Source organism: Chaetodon auriga, chromosome 19, assembly GCF_051107435.1.
Source record: "Chaetodon auriga isolate fChaAug3 chromosome 19, fChaAug3.hap1, whole genome shotgun sequence".
Classification (NCBI taxonomy): domain Eukaryota; kingdom Metazoa; phylum Chordata; class Actinopteri; order Chaetodontiformes; family Chaetodontidae; genus Chaetodon; species Chaetodon auriga.
In genome coordinates this window covers 8,798,576-8,816,172 of record NC_135092.1, presented here as the reverse complement: position 1 = coordinate 8,816,172, position 17,597 = coordinate 8,798,576, and the positions used below count along the sequence as shown (strand labels likewise).

The 17,597-nt window shown below is 42.8% G+C and overlaps 4 protein-coding genes across 6 annotated transcripts; 2 read left to right on the top strand and 2 right to left on the bottom strand.

Annotated features, from left to right (window-relative positions):
* The first annotated feature begins 270 nt into the window (after positions 1-270).
* On the top strand, positions 271-1,389 carry ier3ip1 (immediate early response 3 interacting protein 1). The gene is made up of 3 exons (XM_076758375.1): positions 271-444; positions 654-755; positions 1,040-1,389. The coding sequence occupies exons 1-3, from the start codon at positions 354-356 to the stop codon at positions 1,093-1,095; spliced, it is 249 nt and encodes an 82-aa protein (XP_076614490.1). The 5' UTR covers positions 271-353; the 3' UTR covers positions 1,096-1,389.
* Positions 1,390-2,893: 1,504 nt separating this feature from the next.
* Positions 2,894-6,596, top strand: hdhd2 (haloacid dehalogenase-like hydrolase domain containing 2). 3 transcript variants are annotated; one of them, XM_076758373.1, is made up of 9 exons: positions 2,894-2,947; positions 4,097-4,206; positions 4,426-4,528; positions 4,625-4,730; positions 5,036-5,120; positions 5,408-5,573; positions 5,752-5,802; positions 5,999-6,062; positions 6,210-6,596. In XM_076758373.1, the coding sequence occupies exons 2-9, from the start codon at positions 4,106-4,108 to the stop codon at positions 6,311-6,313; spliced, it is 780 nt and encodes a 259-aa protein (XP_076614488.1). In that variant the 5' UTR covers positions 2,894-2,947; positions 4,097-4,105; the 3' UTR covers positions 6,314-6,596. The 3 variants fall into 3 exon arrangements, with proteins under 3 accessions (XP_076614488.1, XP_076614489.1, XP_076614487.1); XM_076758372.1 differs by lacking the exon at positions 2,894-2,947 and adding an exon at positions 2,998-3,949; XM_076758374.1 differs by lacking the exons at positions 2,894-2,947; positions 5,999-6,062; positions 6,210-6,596 and adding exons at positions 2,991-3,949; positions 5,846-5,981 and having other exon boundaries at positions 5,752-5,806.
* A 145-nt stretch (positions 6,597-6,741) lies between these two features.
* Positions 6,742-12,168, bottom strand: katnal2 (katanin p60 subunit A-like 2). The gene is made up of 16 exons (XM_076758371.1): positions 12,037-12,168; positions 11,368-11,438; positions 10,854-11,020; positions 10,684-10,720; positions 10,468-10,564; positions 10,270-10,368; positions 9,895-9,966; positions 9,639-9,716; positions 9,138-9,236; positions 8,299-8,362; positions 8,092-8,210; positions 7,888-7,979; positions 7,517-7,627; positions 7,231-7,393; positions 7,055-7,157; positions 6,742-6,962 (listed from the first exon to the last, which is right to left on the bottom strand). The coding sequence occupies exons 1-16, from the start codon at positions 12,088-12,090 to the stop codon at positions 6,823-6,825; spliced, it is 1,566 nt and encodes a 521-aa protein (XP_076614486.1). The 5' UTR covers positions 12,091-12,168; the 3' UTR covers positions 6,742-6,822.
* Positions 12,169-13,841: 1,673 nt separating this feature from the next.
* On the bottom strand, positions 13,842-17,537 carry sigmar1 (sigma non-opioid intracellular receptor 1). Its single transcript, XM_076758823.1, has 5 exons — positions 17,257-17,537; positions 17,047-17,098; positions 16,500-16,648; positions 16,114-16,206; positions 13,842-15,961 (listed from the first exon to the last, which is right to left on the bottom strand). Exons 1-5 carry the CDS (start codon positions 17,399-17,401, stop codon positions 15,732-15,734), a joined length of 669 nt encoding a protein of 222 aa, XP_076614938.1. The 5' UTR covers positions 17,402-17,537; the 3' UTR covers positions 13,842-15,731.
* Between the last annotated feature and the right edge of the window lie 60 nt (positions 17,538-17,597).

Sequence of the window (17,597 nt, the reverse complement as noted above, 5' to 3'; positions counted from 1 at the left end):
GGACTGTTTTTCATAAATCAATTATAATCTTATTTTTCAATAATATATAGCTCACTTTAACTCTCTCTCTCTCTTTTCGGAGAAGACGACTAAAAATGGAGGACACACAATGTGTAAATATGGCTTGATGAATAAATGAATAAATAAATAAATACTAATTCTGGAATAAATAGATACATATTTTAAAAGGAAAAGTCCTTTCACGAGACCATTTTGACGCGAACGGATGGACGCCCCTCACTTCTGTTGCACGACCTCCGCTTCTTCTTTACGGCACGAGCATCTCTGGGTGAAGGGAACGACGAAGAAGACGGGAGGAAGGAGGAGGAGGAGGAGAAGAAGAAGTTGCCAGCATGGCGTTTACACTATACTCCCTCATCCAGACAGCTATTCTGTGCACTAATGCAATCGCTGTGTTGCACGAGGAGAGGTTTCTCAGCAAGAGTAAGTGTTCTGACATGTTTTATTCAACATACGTCGCGCGTTTTATTGAAATAAACCGTTTATAGAGCTAAAAGCAGCTAGCTAATGGTAAGTGTGTAACCTCACTACACTGCCGGAGACGGAGTGGAGATTTTTACGCTGGGACTTGACGTTCATTCATTAGACATAAACGTGCAGTTTTCTTTTTAAATTTTCCTCTTTGTCTCCAGTCGGCTGGGGTGTTGACCAGGGAGTTGGAGGTTTTGGGGATGATCCAGGAGTCAAAGCCCAGGTCCTCAATCTCATCCGCTCAGTCCGGACTGTCATGAGAGGTTGGAAAACTTCTTTCCTGCTTATGTCCAGAAAGAAAGAAAGAAAGAAAGAAAAAAAGATTCAGTTTTGAAAATCACAGGAAATGTTGATTGAATGCCATACTTAGTTGATCTGGGTATGCTTAAATATTTCCTGTCGTTGATGCCAATGAATGAGTTTTTGGTGCTTCCACAAAGGTATCCTATTTTCTCTATACCATCATACCTTTGTCTCACTGATGCAGGTTTTTCATTAGATAATTTGCAATTTACTTTTTTGTTTCTTTCCTTTTCTGTCTCCACAGTGCCTTTAATCATAGTCAATACAGCTTCTATTGTCCTGCTGTTACTGTTTGGTTGACAGCGGCACAACAAGCGCCAAAACAAAGCTGGAGGACCAGACATTTGCCAAGGAACAACCACAACTACCATGAAGTCTTGAAGTCTTCACGCCACACTAGAGGATGATTCTTCCATCATTGTGCTGCACAGAGCGTGTCCATCCTCACTTTCATCGCACTGAGAGGAATCTGTTTCCATGCTCTAATAATATGTGTCATATGTTTAATAATGTGGTTAGAAATGAGAAACTTTGTGTTGTCAGCAGTTGGGCTGGGCAATGTGTAAATGTTTATTAAATTTTATTACATTTCTATTCAGGGCTATAGCTAGCTTTTTAAGAAATTTGGGGAGTTCAGAAACTTGAGTAAGTTACACAAAGTGTTTTTTTTTGCACTGTAATGTGCTGGGCAGCATCTCATCTTAACTTAAAGCGTTGTCATTTAAACATTATTTTCAGCTGTGTACACCTGCAGCACCTGGGAACTGTCATGTACTACAGATGTGTTTGTTTTTCTATCCCTGCTCCATTTCATTAATCCCCATATGTTGTGAATTGTCGCTATTTCTTCCCTGCTAAGCTCCACAATCATTTTTATTAACACTACTGTAGTTTTGATCCTGAATACGTTTGAGGTTGGGGTGAGGGGAAAAGGGGATCTGCTGGAATTAGAAGCATATGTTTATCAGGGAGATTTGCGCAGTAAAGCCACTTTGATCTGTGATTAGTCCGAGTTCAGCTGTGAGTTCACAGTGAAATCTGTAAGCGATCACAGGCGACGGCGCGTGAATGTGTGTGCGCACTTCACAGGTCAGGATGTGTGCTTTTCGGTTCATTTCTTTTGAAATACATTTGGAAATCAGAAATAAAATTGCTTTTTAAAAATAGATATATGAAGTAACTTATGAAAACAATCTACATAAAAATATATTTCTATAAAAAAAAGTCAAACTAAAAGTCTGTCCATCAGAACAATGTAGATAAATGAAAATAGCTTTTAGTTAGAATTTGAATTAATATTGAAAAGTTACATATAAATGACAATGATTGATTCTTCCCCCATTGATAACAAGAGTCAAAGGTTTGTTCCCATTAATAGCAGACCAATGAAAGCACCAAAAGCAAGAAACACTCAATAAAATAGGTTAGTGAAAGAAAAACACAAATAAAATCAGCAACAAAGCATTACACTAAGCTAGTAGTGTTTTAATAAGGGGTTTTAAAGATGGTGCTGATTTAGATATTTAAAGTGTGAGCTTAGTCCTCCAACATCGTGTTTTTCACAGTTATGAGTGTCCAAAATATTTATGTGAAAACAAAAACTGAAAACTAAAAAACAACATTAGGGAGCAGTGTTATTCACTGGATGTATATGGAAAGGGGATTTGATCTGTGTTGTCTGGCATCGTGCAGAGAGAAGGTTATTATCGCTTTGATAATACCTCCCACCATATTAAATCTATCTGAATGCCCTAAAAGACCTGCTAATGCGATACATCTGTTGGTTGTTAGTGGGATGGGAAACATATGTTTCTTTTTTTATTATTATTATTATTCTAATGAGTGATTACGTGGTTAAGGATAACCCTCTTATCAGATTATAATGTATAAATTGGAAATAAAGTACTATTGAAGAAGACAGAGTCATATCAAAATGACAGTGATACAAAAAAATATATATTTTTTTTCCTGAAAGAGGGGAAAAAACAAAATACTTACATACAATACAATACAATCATTTCAAAAGGAGTAGAAGCAGTTATGGTGTTTGAGCTGCAGGGGGCAGCAGTGAGCCCATTGAGAATAAAACCCAGCTGTAACCAGCGAAGAAGAAAACGTCAACAGGAAGCAGAAGGAGTTGCTGTTGCTAAAGGTTAGCTCCGCTGTTTACTGACTTTCTAAATATGTAAACTTTATTTAGTGATTGTGTTGATTTTGCTATTAAAACCGCAGGATTTTACATCAGCAAGAAGTCGCTGAATGCGTGGAAATGAAAAGTTAGCACTCAGTGAATGCCACTTTAGCTTTTAGCAACCATGGTCCAACAGTGATGATAATGAAGAAGGTTTTTAGACTAACTTACCAGTAGTAGACCATAACTTGTGCAACAGCTTTTTTTTCTTTTTCTTTAAAAAAAAAAAAAAAAAAATCTATACACGTAGTTGTTAGAGTTTGTTGTTACAGTTAGCTATTAAAAATGTGAAAATTTCAGTAACGTCATTTAAAGAAATCACTATTATAGAACCACACATACATAAACACAGTAAAATACAACATAGTATCCTGATATCATTAGAGCTAAATGCAGATAATAGACACATGACCTACAGGCTGTGTGTGTGTGTGTGTGTGTGTGTGTGTGTGTGTTTAAGCTATTTTGGGTGGGCATTAAGAGCATTAATTGTACCCTTACATTGATAACTACATGACAGAAATCCAAGCATGTCTAAATAATAGGGGATCACACAGTCAAAGAGCCATAAAATACAATCCCAAAATCTGTATTCCAGGCAGGAAGTCATAAATTTTCAGGCCGAACTGGTCAATAATCCTCTCAGTTTGTCCTGATGCAGGTTTGAACAACGCAATAATCTGATCAGTTCTGCCATGACCAATGTGAATTATGATTATGAACATATAATCTCTAAAATAATACATTATTATGGCAGAATACGCTTTTTTTAAACTGAGCAAAGCTCCGTTTACAGCGGACCTTGGTCATATTTGGCAGGTTAGAAAAACAGAATCAGAGACTGCAGTCCACACAGCTCTCATGGAACAGCCTACTTGGTGGCTGTGGGTTTTGTTGAGGACTGAAACCTGTTGAAAACATCCTCTGTGAAGGTAGAACATCATGAACCAAACGGCAAGGAGGGTGATTAATGCTATTTTTATACAAGTGAATTATATAAAATCTGTAAACAGGAGATGAATCTGTTATCTCACAGTAGTGATTATCAATTGTCCAACACTGTTTTTGTGTCAGAAGAAATGAGGGTTCACCGTCCGTCCTCCTCCTCAGGTCTCCAGCATGGCGGGCAGACGGGCTCTGAAGGCCGTGCTCATCGACCTGAGTGGAACTCTGCATATAGAGGACACAGCGGTGCCTGGGGCGCAGGATGCCCTGAACAGGTAGGACACAGCCCCCAAACCAGGGACAGGCGTGGAACTGAAATGAATGTCACACACTACAGCACTGCTGCACACTCATGTAGGTAGGAGATGCAAAAAAAAATGCCGCTGACAGTCCTTTGATGCACACATATCTCCATCTTCATTGTGTTATTATAAATTCATATGAATTCTTAACGTGTTTTGATCTGCAAGACATTTCTGTTTCGGCGCCGTCAGGTTACGGCAGGCGTCTGTCGCTGTGAAGTTTGTGACCAACACGACAAAGGAAAGCAAGAGGAACTTACTGGAGCGACTGCAGCGTCTCAACTTCGACCTCCAGGTAAAACAGCCAAGCCAAAATCCAAGTAGATGCTTCTACCGTCATGTTCAATTGAAAATGGACGACATGAGTAGAAACGGGTGCGTCACTCTGCAGGAAAAAGAGATCTTCACCTCTCTGAGTGCAGCGAGGAGTTTGTTAGAGCAGAAGCAACACAGGCCGCTGCTGCTGGTGGACGACGGCGCGCTGGAAGACTTCACTGGTACGGAGCTGTGAGTATGTGTGTGACAGACCCAGCTTTGAACTGCTGTTGTAGCTGATCTTGACCTCTGACCTCTCTGTGAAGAGGGTTCAAGTAAAGGGAAGTTCTTCAGTAGGATGACTAAAAGTGTGACAGAATTATTGTTACCAAACTGTCAAAAATAGTGACTAATTTCCAAATGACGAGAGCCCTGATTGGTAACTTGTGACCCAACAACTCTTTGTGAGTCTGAAGGCGTTTGAACGATCATATTAAGATGAAGCTGATCCTACTGTACACAATATTAACCGTCTTTCCGTCTCCAGGCATCGACACGTCAGAGCCAAACGCTGTCGTCATTGGACTCGCTCCCGATCACTTCAACTACCAAACACTCAATAAGGCTTTCAGGTGCTAAACTCATTCATTAGACACATTCTGCAGTCAGTCACAGAACATTTGAGTTTCAGTCAGTGACAAGTTGTGCTGACAGGTTAGATTTGGTGTCTGTTTTCCCTTACTGTGCAATCATTTCCTTAAAAAGTAGGTCTAAATCATCTAAGACCTTTATTGATCTTGAGTATTTTTTTTTTATAATTAAAACTCTGATTCCAGAAAAATTGGGATGCTGTGTTAAGTGTAAATAAAAAATCAGGGTTGGAAAGTGCAGCCCGTTAATTGCGTGTTTTTCTCCACAGAATGATTCTGGATGGAGCCCCTCTCATTGCCATCCATAAGGCTCGCTACTACAAACGTAAGGATGGTTTGGCCCTCGGCCCCGGGCCCTTCGTGACGGGACTTGAGTACGCCGCAGACTGTAAGGCTGCTGTGGTTGGGAAGCCGGAGAAGACGTTTTTCACACAGGTTAGAATGTGATATTATGTGTTTCCACCTTTTTAACCAAGGAAGAAGAGAGAAGACACACAAACATTTAAAACATATTTTCACTTGAAATCTTATTTTTAATTGGCTGAAATTCACCTTATGATATGCTTGACCAACTTTAGAGTCTCATTTTCGTTTGGTTGTTTCCTTCACATAGGCTCTGTCTGATATAGGATGCAGCCCAAATGAAGCGGTCATGATAGGAGATGTAAGTATGTTGTCATTTTCAATATTTTATACAAAGGGCACAGAGAATGTGTGCTGTTGACAGGAATCAAATCTGAGACTGTTCACTCCAAACGTGCATTTCTTTTAAATATCATACAACATTCATTTAGACAATATTATCGTCTTGTTTTCCTTTGGAACTTCCATCCCAAATGTGTGTTACTTTTTTTTCATAGGACGCCAGAGACGATGTGGGCGGGGCTCAGAACGCAGGAATGTTAGGAATTCTAGTCAAAACAGGTTAGAAAAAAAACTCCTCCAGTTTATTCTCATTCCTCCATCAGTTTCTCTTATTCTTCCTGTCCTCTCCTTTCCTGTCTCCACATAAACGTCACTGTCTGTTTTTGTGGTTAATGGCATTCCGCCTTCTCTCCTGTCATCTCTCAGGTAAATACAGGGAAGGGGACGAGGCTAAAATCAACCCTCCTCCCCACCTGACATGCGACAGTTTCACAGACGCTGTGGAGCACATCCTGAAGAACCTGCTATAAGCTATTACTGTCAACAGAACCTTTCATTTGCACATAAAAGACTCCAGTTATCACTGCTGTAGACATAAGTCTGAGTGACTGTCCCTAAATCAAAAAGATACACTTACACAAATATGTCCATGTGAGTGTGGGACTACTTTCTCTCTATACGTCCAGAATGCTAAAAAGTAAAAGTAAAGCATTCATTTCAGAAGTAGCCACCAGCTGCTGCCGCAACAACAAAATGCAGTGTAATAATGTAGAAATCTAACTTTGAATAAAAAATACTCAGCTGGTAACTGTTGTTTGCTAGTCCACTGTGCGTGGTGATTTGCATTCACACTTTTTCTTCAACTTAATTTTAGCAAACTTACTAAGTTAAAGTAATGATGAGTTTGTTTTTGTAAGAAAATGTCAGCGTGTGTATGCTGATAAAGAGCACAATCCTGCTGTGGGCGGGTCAGTTTGTTATGATAATGCTGTTGGTATAAAAGTCCCCCCCCCCCCCAATATTCAAATGTTCTGGGTTGTCAGACAGACTCGTACTCGCTCTCCCAGGCTGCGTATCTGTCCATCAGGTTACGGGCCGAGGGTTTGGTGTGCTCGATGACTTCCAGGAAGTCCGCCGTCGTCACAGTTTCCAGCTGGATGGCGGGCATGGCAGTGTCTCCTGGGAAGGAGGATCCCAGTGAGGCTACAGCATTTCATTCAGGGACACTGGACAGAAACATGGCTGCTGTCTGTGTGTGTGTGTTGTCCTACTTTCCTGATGTGACTCCAGAGCATCAAAGATCTTGCGGACTGGTCTCATGGCGGCCTCCTTACAGACCAGTCTTATATCGGAGCCTGAGTAACCCTCCATCCCCTGAGAAAGACAAAGAAAAAGCGAAGTAGATAAACGATTAAACGCTTCCTGAACTGTTTTAACTGTGACACACCTTTGCCAGAGTTTCATAGTCCAGTGCAGTGTGTAGCTCCACCCCTCCTGTGGAGCTAAGGGGAGGCAGCCAATGAGAGATCATGGCTTGGCGAGCCGGCGAGGAGGGGAGACTGACAAGAATCCTCTTCTCTAACCTCCTCAGCATGGCATGGTCCAGTTCCCTGAGACGAGAGCAGGAACAGTTACAAATCCAGCAGCTCACTCCTACTTTTCAAAGATAAACTGATGTCCGTTGAGGTTTCTATACGCAGTACGTATGTGGTGTGTTTGTGTTAAAGTATTACCAAGGCAGGTTGGAGGCCGCCAGTACAAACACCAGATCCTCTGACCTCGCCAGTCCGTCCATCTGAACCAGCAGCTCAGTCTTCATCCTGCGGCTCCCCTCATGCTCTCCTCTGGAAACACACATCGGTCTGCTGTCATTCAATGCTTTTTATACTGACATCAGTACATTACACTTACTGTAGCAGGAATGACCACTGAGGCAATTTTCAGTACTTTTGCAGGCACTTACAAGTCTGTCTGCAGACAGATTGTCTAGTCCAAGGACACTATGTTCACCTGAAGCCTTCCTGCCTATTGCGGGGGGCAAAGCCACAACCTTCAGCACTGGGGAACAGCATTTCCATTTCCCACTCTTTGTGGTTCAGCTCACCCCATGCTGGTTCCTCTCTGGCTCATCACTGACTCCAGTTCATCCAGGAAGATGGTGGATGGGGCGTGGTACCTGGCCAGCTCAAACAGCACCTGCAGACATATACAAACACAGATTTACACAAATCCAAACTGTAAACCTGCAAAGCATGGGAGGCAATGTGTGTTGTGTTTGATCTGCTGTGTGTGTTGAAGAACGACCTACCTTGACCAGTTTCTCAGAGTCTCCTCTCCACTTGCTGACGATGCTGGATGCTGAGATGTTGAAGAAGGTCGTCTTGCACTCTGTAGCCACAGCCTTTGCCAGCAGCGTCTTACCTGTACCTGGTCATAAGAGGCGCATGTCGGCCACTGAGTAAGTTTCTCTTTCATGAGCAAACCTGACAGAGGTTTACAGCACTGGAGGTCTTACCAGGGGGGCCGTAGAGCAGCAAGCCTTTCCACGGAGACAGGATGCCTGTGAACAGCTGGGGGTACTGTCAAATATGAACGGCACCAACAAACCTTTAGTAAATCACATCACAATTCTTTATAAGAATATTTTAAAGCTATAACCATATTCTTCCACTGACAAAACATGCATTTACATAAAACCGATTTGTTTGCTTTGGTGGTTGAGTCAGTGCTGCAAATACCACACACCGCAAATCAGTCTGAATTTTAGGTGGCAAACGGAGGCAGAGTCAAATCACCAAACTGACCTTATACCCCAGAGAATGAATAATAATGGAGGCAGAGGTTGGGGATTGTGGGAAGGTGGAGGTGCGGCGTTATTCAATAAAACAGGCCAGCAGAACAGAGGAGAGACACATCAGTCCTCATCTCCGTCTGTAAATGTCAAGAGGATGCAGACAACCTGATTTGTTGTCATCATATCCATGAGAGAGGTCCAGGTGATGATGATAGAAGTGTGTATGTATTTTCTGTGTGTGTGTGTGTGTGTGTGTCCTCTGCTAATGTGTCTATGTGGCAGCTTTTATTTGTATGTGCAATCTCTGTATGTTGAGACTGTGGCTGTGCGTATAAATTCTACATGTCATAGCATGTGTGTGTTCCCTCCTCCCTGTCTGTCTATTCATCTGTGTATGTGTGTGTTATCATATTATCTCAGATATAGATTTAATGTCATCCTAACAGACTGGCCTGACCCCGCCGCCCTCCTTCTCTTTAAGCCCTTTAAAGGAGATGTATTCAGAATCGAAGACGGGCGACCGGAGCTGAAATACCAGCGTGCCCGAGCGGCGGCCGCACCTTGATGGGATAGACGACGGCCTCTTTGACTAATCGCTTTGCGTCCTCCAGGCCGATGATGTCCTCCCACCGCACATTGGGGCTGTGCAAATAGATGTCCTTTCAGGGTGAACACACACACAAACAGGCAGAGTGAGGGATGTATGTGGAAGAGATCAGCTGGAAATACACACACACACATATACACACACATCCTGGTGCCATTAGGCCTGCGTAAATAGGTGTCCTTTAGAATGAAACATCAGATAAGGGAAACAGATAGAACCTGGGCCTTCATTAATACAACAGATCAATTCATTCACAACGCAGCTCTTCACTGCTCTCCAGTGGACACATTTGGTATCACATAAATCACTTAAAGCATATTTTCACATTGTGCTCAGAGAAAATCAGCTCCCACTACATGTTTGTTTTTCAGCATGTGTGCTTCTTGTTTGTCAGTGTTTGTAATACAGTACTGGAGTGTGTGTGTGTGTGAGTGTGTGTGTGTGTGTGTAGTACCCTGCTGATGATTGCAGCCAGTTCTCTCATCTCACCGCTCAGTCCAGAAAAGCCACTGAGGGGCTTCAACAGTCGTTCCTGCAACAACACAGCATCCGATCATCATCATGAGTAGTGTGGTACTATTAGTGGATTTACTGATGTTTAATCTGTTTGCTCTCCTGCATTGTGTGCCGGTCAAATATCGTAAGAAATACTGAAAAGAAAAGGATATTTTTATGTCCTCAGTGTTGCTCAGAGGCTCCAGTATCATTACCATGTGGTCTGAGTCACTGCCAGCTCCTTTGACAGCATCATGGCTTGAACCTTTGCTGTCAGTCATCTGACCCTGAGACAGGCAACACATATTTTGTGAAAGGGTGTGTACATATTTATCAGTATGTGTATGCTTTGTAGTCATGAGGGACTTCACATTGTCTGCTGTTCACACACAGGTGCAGGATTAGGTACTGACGTTCCCTTGTTTTTATGAGAGAGTAAAAAAATAAACAAAGACACATATTAGAGAAGCTGGGAGATCATTTGTGTGAAATCATCACAGATGACATTGATGAAGTCTGGATGATGGGATTGGCTGTTCATTTCTAGTGTTCTCGGATGAGGCCTGATAATGGCTGAAGTTCTCCGGTACCTTTCTGTTCATGGCTGCCTCTCCAGCTGCTCCATTTCTGAGGGAGGAAACGTTGAGGCCAAACTCTGACAACTCTGGAGGAGCAGCAGAGCCGTTCTCCTGGAAAACGAAGCACAGTCGTCGGGATGTCAGAGCGATCCCATCTTACTTCAACACTCTGTTCTTGGTGTTTACGATGTCTCGTGTTTAATGCTGTACATTTGTATGCGAGGCTGTCCTCTTGGCTCCATTTCCAGACTGCGGGCTCTGGGACGGGTTGATTTTGGGGAGAGGCTTTACAGCTGAACAGGGACTCCTGAGGGACAAAGAGAGACACAGAGGACATCTATCATTGGTAGATGTTATTTCGTTTCTTTTTTAAATTCTGTCCTGAACATGAAATGCTTATGAAATGTGAGAGTTGGAGAGACTCGCCTCTTCACTCCACCACTTCTTGCATATCTGTTTTCACCTTGACATAAAAGAAACAACAGAAAATATTAATTACCATCTGAGTTTGACTGAGTACACCCCAATAATTCACAATTTAACAGCAGCGTTTATCCCATCGAGCTGCAGATGTGGCCTGCTCAGTGGTCGTGTACCTGCTTCTGCTGCCCTCCTGATGAGTTTGGGATATTTCTGGAACTTGACGTAGTGATAGCTCTCGTACTCCATCAGCACCATCTCCAGATCGATGTTATCGCAAACCTCGAACCTCTTCACACCTCCATTAGTCTCCTGGTCCAAGGCCACCGCTGCAGCTACGTAGCTGGTGAATGGACACACACACACACACACACGAGAGCTTGTGCATGCACGTTGGGAAGATCAAGAAGTAACACAAACAAGGTCAAATATGTCTGTTATGACTTAGTTTTGATGTGTTTAGTTGATGAACTGCATGTAGCCGTCAAAGTCAGACACATTCTGCACAGACACACACGCCCCTCTGCAGGCTTGTTATTATGAACACAGTATAAATTGGCACAGCCATTATACTGCTGTTACTCACATACCTGCAGCAACCAAAACCTACCCTGCATATTTACCCTTTACCTGCTTTAAGAAACTCCAGGTGAGACCACCTGAAGACCACTGCTCATCATTCATACTGACCCTTGCCCCAGCAGGTGTTGGTAAATGAGGATGAGGAGGCTCTTCCTCCTCGTCTCGGTCCTCAGCTCATCCTGTTGGACAGCAACACACAAACTTGAGACTCAGGAGCCGCTCAACCACAACTGCTGCATTATCTAGCATTACTATTATCTGTGTTTTGTTTAGAAAAACACAGGTACAATGACCTTTTCAGATGATATCATAGTTTCAAAGTATGACACAATTAGTATGATTATTATGGAGCCCGTCGTAGCGGAGATCCTACCGACACATTGGGGTGTGAGGACACAAAGTCCCAGTAGAGGGCGACAGAGTGCCATAAGTGACACCCAGCGTCTGCCTGAGTATCCAGGCAACCAGCAGACGCCGAGTAATTGTGGCTCAGCTGCATGCACAGCTAGCCTGATTAGCTCAACGGCTAACTGGTTCACGTTTAATTACGACATTTTAGCGGCTATTTTCTGCATAATGTATGTCTACAATACAATAACCTAGCCCTGAATACGTGTTTTACTCAGCGTAACGTCACTTGTCATCTATGGCAGCTAATTAGGCCATAAGTAGAGAAAACGTCACCTCTCCCAAGTATCACTGTTAGCTTAAAGTTGTTAGCCGGCCAACAGTTGCGACAAAACACACATACACACAAAACTGAACTTCTTCACTCACCGCCTCCCGCGCTTGATGGGCGATTTTCATAGACTGGTAAGAAAGCTCCATCATGATTCCGTAAAGTTAGTGAGACCCAAAGTCAGTTTTCTAGTGTTCAGTCACTGTGTTTGTGAGGTTCCTTCGCCGTGTTTTAATGCGAGGTCTGAAGACTTTCCCCTCCGGGCTGCCGTACAGACAGGTGGAACGTTACTATGATGTCTCTGTCTCTCCCTGTAGGTGTGTAACTACTACAACACTGAAAAGGAACAAATACTGCTAAACAATAGCAGCGCCACAGAACTGCTGAAATTATACATTGTAACAAGCCTGTATTTATTAGCAAAAAGCCTGTTGGAAGTGTACATTATTTATTCTAAAATAATACGATGAATTAAATAAAACAGCCTTCCAAGTCCTAGTTATAAAGCCAAACATGTTTTATAAGCATGTTTTGTATCAATATAAGATTAGAATTGAGCGTGAGATTAGATGGGGTTGACGTGGTTAGAATAGGTTATTTATTTATTGATTTTTTTGCTGAACAAAAAAAAAATAATGTGTGACCAGCAATTAAAACAGATAAGACTGAATATTAGAAAAGAAGAAAGAAAGCAAGAAAGAAACTTCAGCCTCATGTGAGCAACATGTGTTGTTCTTACTGGTATGATTTTAGAAGACCTCACAACAAAAATGTCAAATGATGTAATACTGAATGTATCCACTAGAGAGCAGTGAAGAGCTTTGCTGTGAATAAATTGAAGCCATGTATTATTGAAGGCCAAAGTTCTATTTATTTCCCTTATCTGATGTTTCATTCTAAAGGCCACCTATTTATGCAAGCCTGTCTGCTCGCACGAAGATGTGTGTGTGGGTGTTTGTGTGTGTACATACACAATCTGTCTTTCTACCGGTGATTCTTGTTCTGCATTATTTTGCTTTTTTTTTTTTTTTTTTTACCTACTTGCATCCATAATTTTGTTTGTGTGTGTGTGTTCACCCTGAAAGGACATCTATTTGCACAGCCCCAGTGTGCGGTGGCAGGACATCATCGGCCTGGAGGACGCAAAGCGATTAGTCAAAGAGGCCGTCATCTATCCCATCAAGGTGCGGCTGCCGCTCGGGCACGCTGGTATTTCAGCTCCGGTCGCCCGTCTTCGATTCTGAATACATCTCCTTTAAAGGGCTTAAAGAGAAGGAGGGCGGCGGGGTCAGGCCAGTCTGTTAGGATGACATTAAATCTATATCTGAGATAATATGATAACACACACATACACAGATGAATAGAGGGGAAAGAACGGAGTGGATACATTGTAACACACACACACACACACACACACACAGGTACAAGCAGTATACACGTGTTACGGTATGTAGAACATGTACACGAGCATGCACATTCACACATCCTCTCCTCCCTGTGCATGCAAACACACACACCCACCTGAAATACACACACTTCTGTCATCATCACCTGGACTTCTCTGGTGGGTATGATGACAACAAATCAGGTTGTCTGCATCCTCTTGACATTTACAGACGAAGATGAGGACTGATGTGTCTCTCCTCTGTTCTGCGGGCCTGTTTTATTGAATAACGCCGTCTGTTCACGCAGCATCCCTCCACCTATGCGCAATCCCTAACCTCACCTCTATTTTTATTATCTCTCCATGCATATAAGGTCAGTTTTGTGATTTCGCTCAGGTCGTGTTTACCCCCCGCTGTTTGTTTTTGTTTGCTTTGCAGAACGAAGTTGTGATGGATTACACACTGTGATTATAAGTCACTGAGACGCATGCAGTCATCACTAATAAAACAGGCTTGCATCGTTTTCCTTCAAAAACATTTATTTCTTTTGGCACCGTCAGTTTTCAGCTTTACCTTACAGTAAATTGCACATCCGAACATTTAAGGAAGTTGGATTGTTTTGCCGTCCATCCACGAGACCACGCTGCTCCTGATGCTTCTGTTTATAAACCAAATAAGTGCAGCCTGGGGTAGTACAGCATGATACAGTATAACTGAACTCCCTCTGAAACCCTATATATCCTTGATGGGTTCTGGCATCAGTCTGAAAATAAGGCTATTTCATCTGAAAGGGTTCAAACTGGGAGATGTTGGATTCAGCAGCAGTGATTCGCTTGTAATATTCCACAGTGGCTTTGATTTTCTACGGTTTCGGTTTTGCCCTGTTGGGCTAGTGCAAAGTTCCCGACGATGAACGGAGGCTGGAGCAGTCTTACTTGGTCAGAGCGCAAAATTATTCAAGTTTCTCTCAACAGTTGCATTATTAAAATGTTTGTATTAACCATTTAAGCTCATAAAGCTCTGCGAAGTATTTCAGATGCAGCTTTTGAATTCAGTCACCGTCTCTCAATTCATCCGCCCCATTGCATGAATGAAACGTGTCCCATTTATAGTATGACACGGCAGAGGTCAGTATGGAACTACAGTGTTTTTTTTTCCGTTTTCTTAGACAAATATGAATAACGCAAACATTTCAAAGGGTTTGTATATTTCTCCAAAGACATATCTGCTGGTGTTTAGCAGCATCACACAGTGGGTACAGTACTTGGTGTAAATGAACTGCTTTGTAGTTTGGAAAGTCACAGGGCTACAATTGTGATTAGATTTAATGGATAAAGTTTTGAGAGAAAATAAGGACTGGACCCTTATACATTAAGCCTAAAAAAACGTCAGGATTGTGGAGGAGAAAAAAAAAGTGAAAATTGCTCCAGTAAAATCGAAATCTGTCGCTGCACACTGGCTCTGAAGCAGCCGAGCACACAGAGACGACAGAGTGGCTGAAATCATTAAAACAATGCTGTCTCTGAGCTGCTATTGTTTGGACTATGACTCACACTGAGCCGAAAATGGGACATTGTACATATATCCAGGCTGTTTTCTTCAACATATCCTCTCAACATTTTCAAAAAATATATACTATGTACAGATCACTGATTGGGAATGAGGAAATGGAGCATCATGATCTTTGGAGCAAACTTGACTTCTTGGCTTCCTGATGTTGGTTTCTGTGATTGGAGTCCACGTGCATATACATATGAAATGGGTATTTCCTAAGAAAATAGTAGCTTTGTCTTAAGTATGTTTTGTTTACATGCCTAATCAAGTATTGCATATTTGTTTTAAAAGTAAATCCTTAGTCCCCAGATTTGATGGTCAACACCCACTCTTCATATCACAGCTTCAGCATTTTATACTGTGTCACGGCTGTCCACTTATGATTGGATCACACAAGGTGCACGTTAACGCCAGGTGTCGACGGGGTCATATTATTCCCAGAAGAATCTCAGATTTAGGAAGAGAACAAACTTGATTGTTTCAGCCAGAGTACTGAAGACCTCACTGTCTGTGAAGGCAGTTTGAGCTCTCAGTGGAATGTTCATTGTATAGAGTGAGATGCTGAGTATCACTGAAGGTGACGGGCTAAGGCTTCATTCAGAATGATATGTTCTTGGGTTCGCTAAGTGGTACAGCCTTTAAGTAAGTGTTGCACTGTTGCTGATGTGAAAGAGACCCCAACACTTTCTACTGGACTGCCTCAATGACAGGCAAGGGATGGGATTAACTGTACTGATGCAAATTTGAACTGTCAACCGTTCCAGGTAGAAATCTGAACTTTAAATGACGCAAAATGTAGTGTTGAACTTTTGACGTTACTGTCCCCGTGCGGGCATCCGAGCCTCGACCGTGCCTCAGAACACCCCGGCCTCTGTAAGAAATGTGCCAGCCTCGAGCAGCAGACCCTTGACGTAGACACGCATGGTGTAGAACATCGTGACGAAGTCTTGAGTGCTGAACAGGGTGTCGGCCAGAGCGAATCCCAGAGTGGAGGGGATGAAACCCTGGCCGTACTCCACCATCCACGTCCCGGCACTCCACTGGACCGATGTGGCCTCACCTACGCTGTGTACGATGGTGTCACCTAAGGGAAAAAAATGGAAGTAAGGGAAGAGAAACAAAAAAGGGAATGAAAGAGAAAATAAAAGGGAAATGCATATGAATCCAGAAGTTTACTTTCTGTGTCCAGCACCTCACTACAACCCCTGCTCTCTATTACAGACTAAAATATATTACCAGGGTAGTATATTTCACTCTTTGTCGTCCCCTCCTTCCACTGCCTGAAAGTGCCGGATATGATGGTGTCAGAAATCTCAGCCCAGTAACGACCTGATGGAAGAAAAGCACATACACGGAGTCTAATTTACATTGTTTTCTACACAGATTGATCACAAAATCCTTGAAAAAGGACACAAAGATTATCCTTTAAGTGCCAAGAAAAAGGCTCCCAGTTAGTCGTGTTTCTGAAAGAGTGGGAAACATGTACTGCCTATATTATTATAATATAAATATATTTCATACATCATGTAAGTAAAATCTGAGTGTGGTTCTCCTCAACACAAGAAGTATGTTGAAGAGAGTATGACCACACAGACAGACTTTTGTCCGCCTTCAGTCCACACCTGAGTGTCCTCCTGTATCCACTGCTGTACCGAACAGCAGCAGGTACTCTGTGAGCGAGGCGTGGAGGAGGCACATGGAGCCCATCCAACCTCCGGCGTTCACAAACACCCACTGCAGGTCCTCGTCTGGCAGGATGTGGCCAGGATACCTGGTTCAATTACACTTTATTAGATGATTTTAAACAAGTAACAGATATTCACATTAGAATGGTTACCGCTAATGGTTACTACATTACTTGGCTCAAGACAAAAACTTCAAGATAAATCAGTCAATGCAGCCTTGTCTGCAAGGCAGAGTAGGTCACCAGTTTATGGCAACTGGAACAGGATCAGCACTGTAACATAACACACCATGTTACCATGTGGCTGTAAAACCTCTGGTTAGGTTGAACAGAGAGTCTAAAGCTGTATGTTGATTGGCTGAATGTGTGTCAATCACAGCTGGGGGAATTAATTCATTGCTTTAAGTAAAAGTAAACAACATGCCCCGGTTCTTTGCCATCAGGTGTCTGAATATGTTTCAGAAGCAAATTAATGTAATCATTACCTCTTCCTGAGCTCCACCACCACTTTGGAGAAGGCCTGCTCATGGTCCTGTCCTGAGGGGAGACATGCACAGTAACTGTTACTTATGTAAGGCAAAGGGGAGGACGACATCCATTCGTGTAACGTTAGTTTTACTTTAAACTGCATTTTAGTAAACTGCACGTTGGCGTTGACCCTAGTTAGATATAAAACTCTACATTCCCAAACTCACCTGCGTACTGTTTAGCCAATTTGGCGACGTCTTCTTTGTTGAAAACGTACTGCTTGGTGGCCATCCACTGCCGCAGCAGCAGCACGGCCAGGACGGTGACTGCGGCTAACACGAGCAGTTTTACACTCGCTGTGACTACAGACATGGTGGAAACAAAACTAAACAGACAGAGACGAGGCAGCAGGGTTGACTACACGTGGAGAAAGTGGCAGACAGGTTGCCTCAAACTCGCCATCGGCAGGGGAGGCGTGGAGTCCAAGGGACAGCTTCTTCCTGACTCTGATCAACAGGGGGCGGGAAGTGGCTGTTAAGCCAATCACAGGGCACGTCAGTCGCGTATG

Excerpts from the sequence above, each read along its gene's own strand:
- ier3ip1 (XM_076758375.1), top strand. The coding sequence starts at position 354 with ATGGCGTTTACACTATACTCCCTCATCCAGACAGCTATTCTGTGCACT. Across the intron at positions 445-653 it reads GGAGAGGTTTCTCAGCAAGA|TCGGCTGGGGTGTTGACCAG; the intron begins GTAAGTGTTCTG and ends CTTTGTCTCCAG. Across the intron at positions 756-1,039 it reads AGTCCGGACTGTCATGAGAG|TGCCTTTAATCATAGTCAAT; the intron begins GTTGGAAAACTT and ends CTGTCTCCACAG.
- hdhd2 (XM_076758372.1), top strand. The coding sequence starts at position 3,929 with ATGAACCAAACGGCAAGGAGG. Across the intron at positions 3,950-4,096 it reads TGAACCAAACGGCAAGGAGG|GTCTCCAGCATGGCGGGCAG; the intron begins GTGATTAATGCT and ends CCTCCTCCTCAG. Across the intron at positions 4,529-4,624 it reads GTCTCAACTTCGACCTCCAG|GAAAAAGAGATCTTCACCTC; the intron begins GTAAAACAGCCA and ends GTCACTCTGCAG.
- katnal2 (XM_076758371.1), bottom strand. The coding sequence starts at position 12,090 with ATGATGGAGCTTTCTTACCAGTCTATGAAAATCGCCCATCAAGCGCGG. Across the intron at positions 10,369-10,467 it reads GGACAGCCTCGCATACAAAT|GAGAACGGCTCTGCTGCTCC; the intron begins GTACAGCATTAA and ends TTCGTTTTCCAG. Across the intron at positions 7,158-7,230 it reads ACTATGAAACTCTGGCAAAG|GGGATGGAGGGTTACTCAGG; the intron begins GTGTGTCACAGT and ends TGTCTTTCTCAG.
- sigmar1 (XM_076758823.1), bottom strand. The coding sequence starts at position 17,401 with ATGTCTGTAGTCACAGCGAGTGTAAAACTGCTCGTGTTAGCCGCAGTC. Across the intron at positions 17,099-17,256 it reads ATTGGCTAAACAGTACGCAG|GACAGGACCATGAGCAGGCC; the intron begins GTGAGTTTGGGA and ends GTCTCCCCTCAG. Across the intron at positions 15,962-16,113 it reads GAGTGAAATATACTACCCTG|GTGACACCATCGTACACAGC; the intron begins GTAATATATTTT and ends TTTTTCCCTTAG.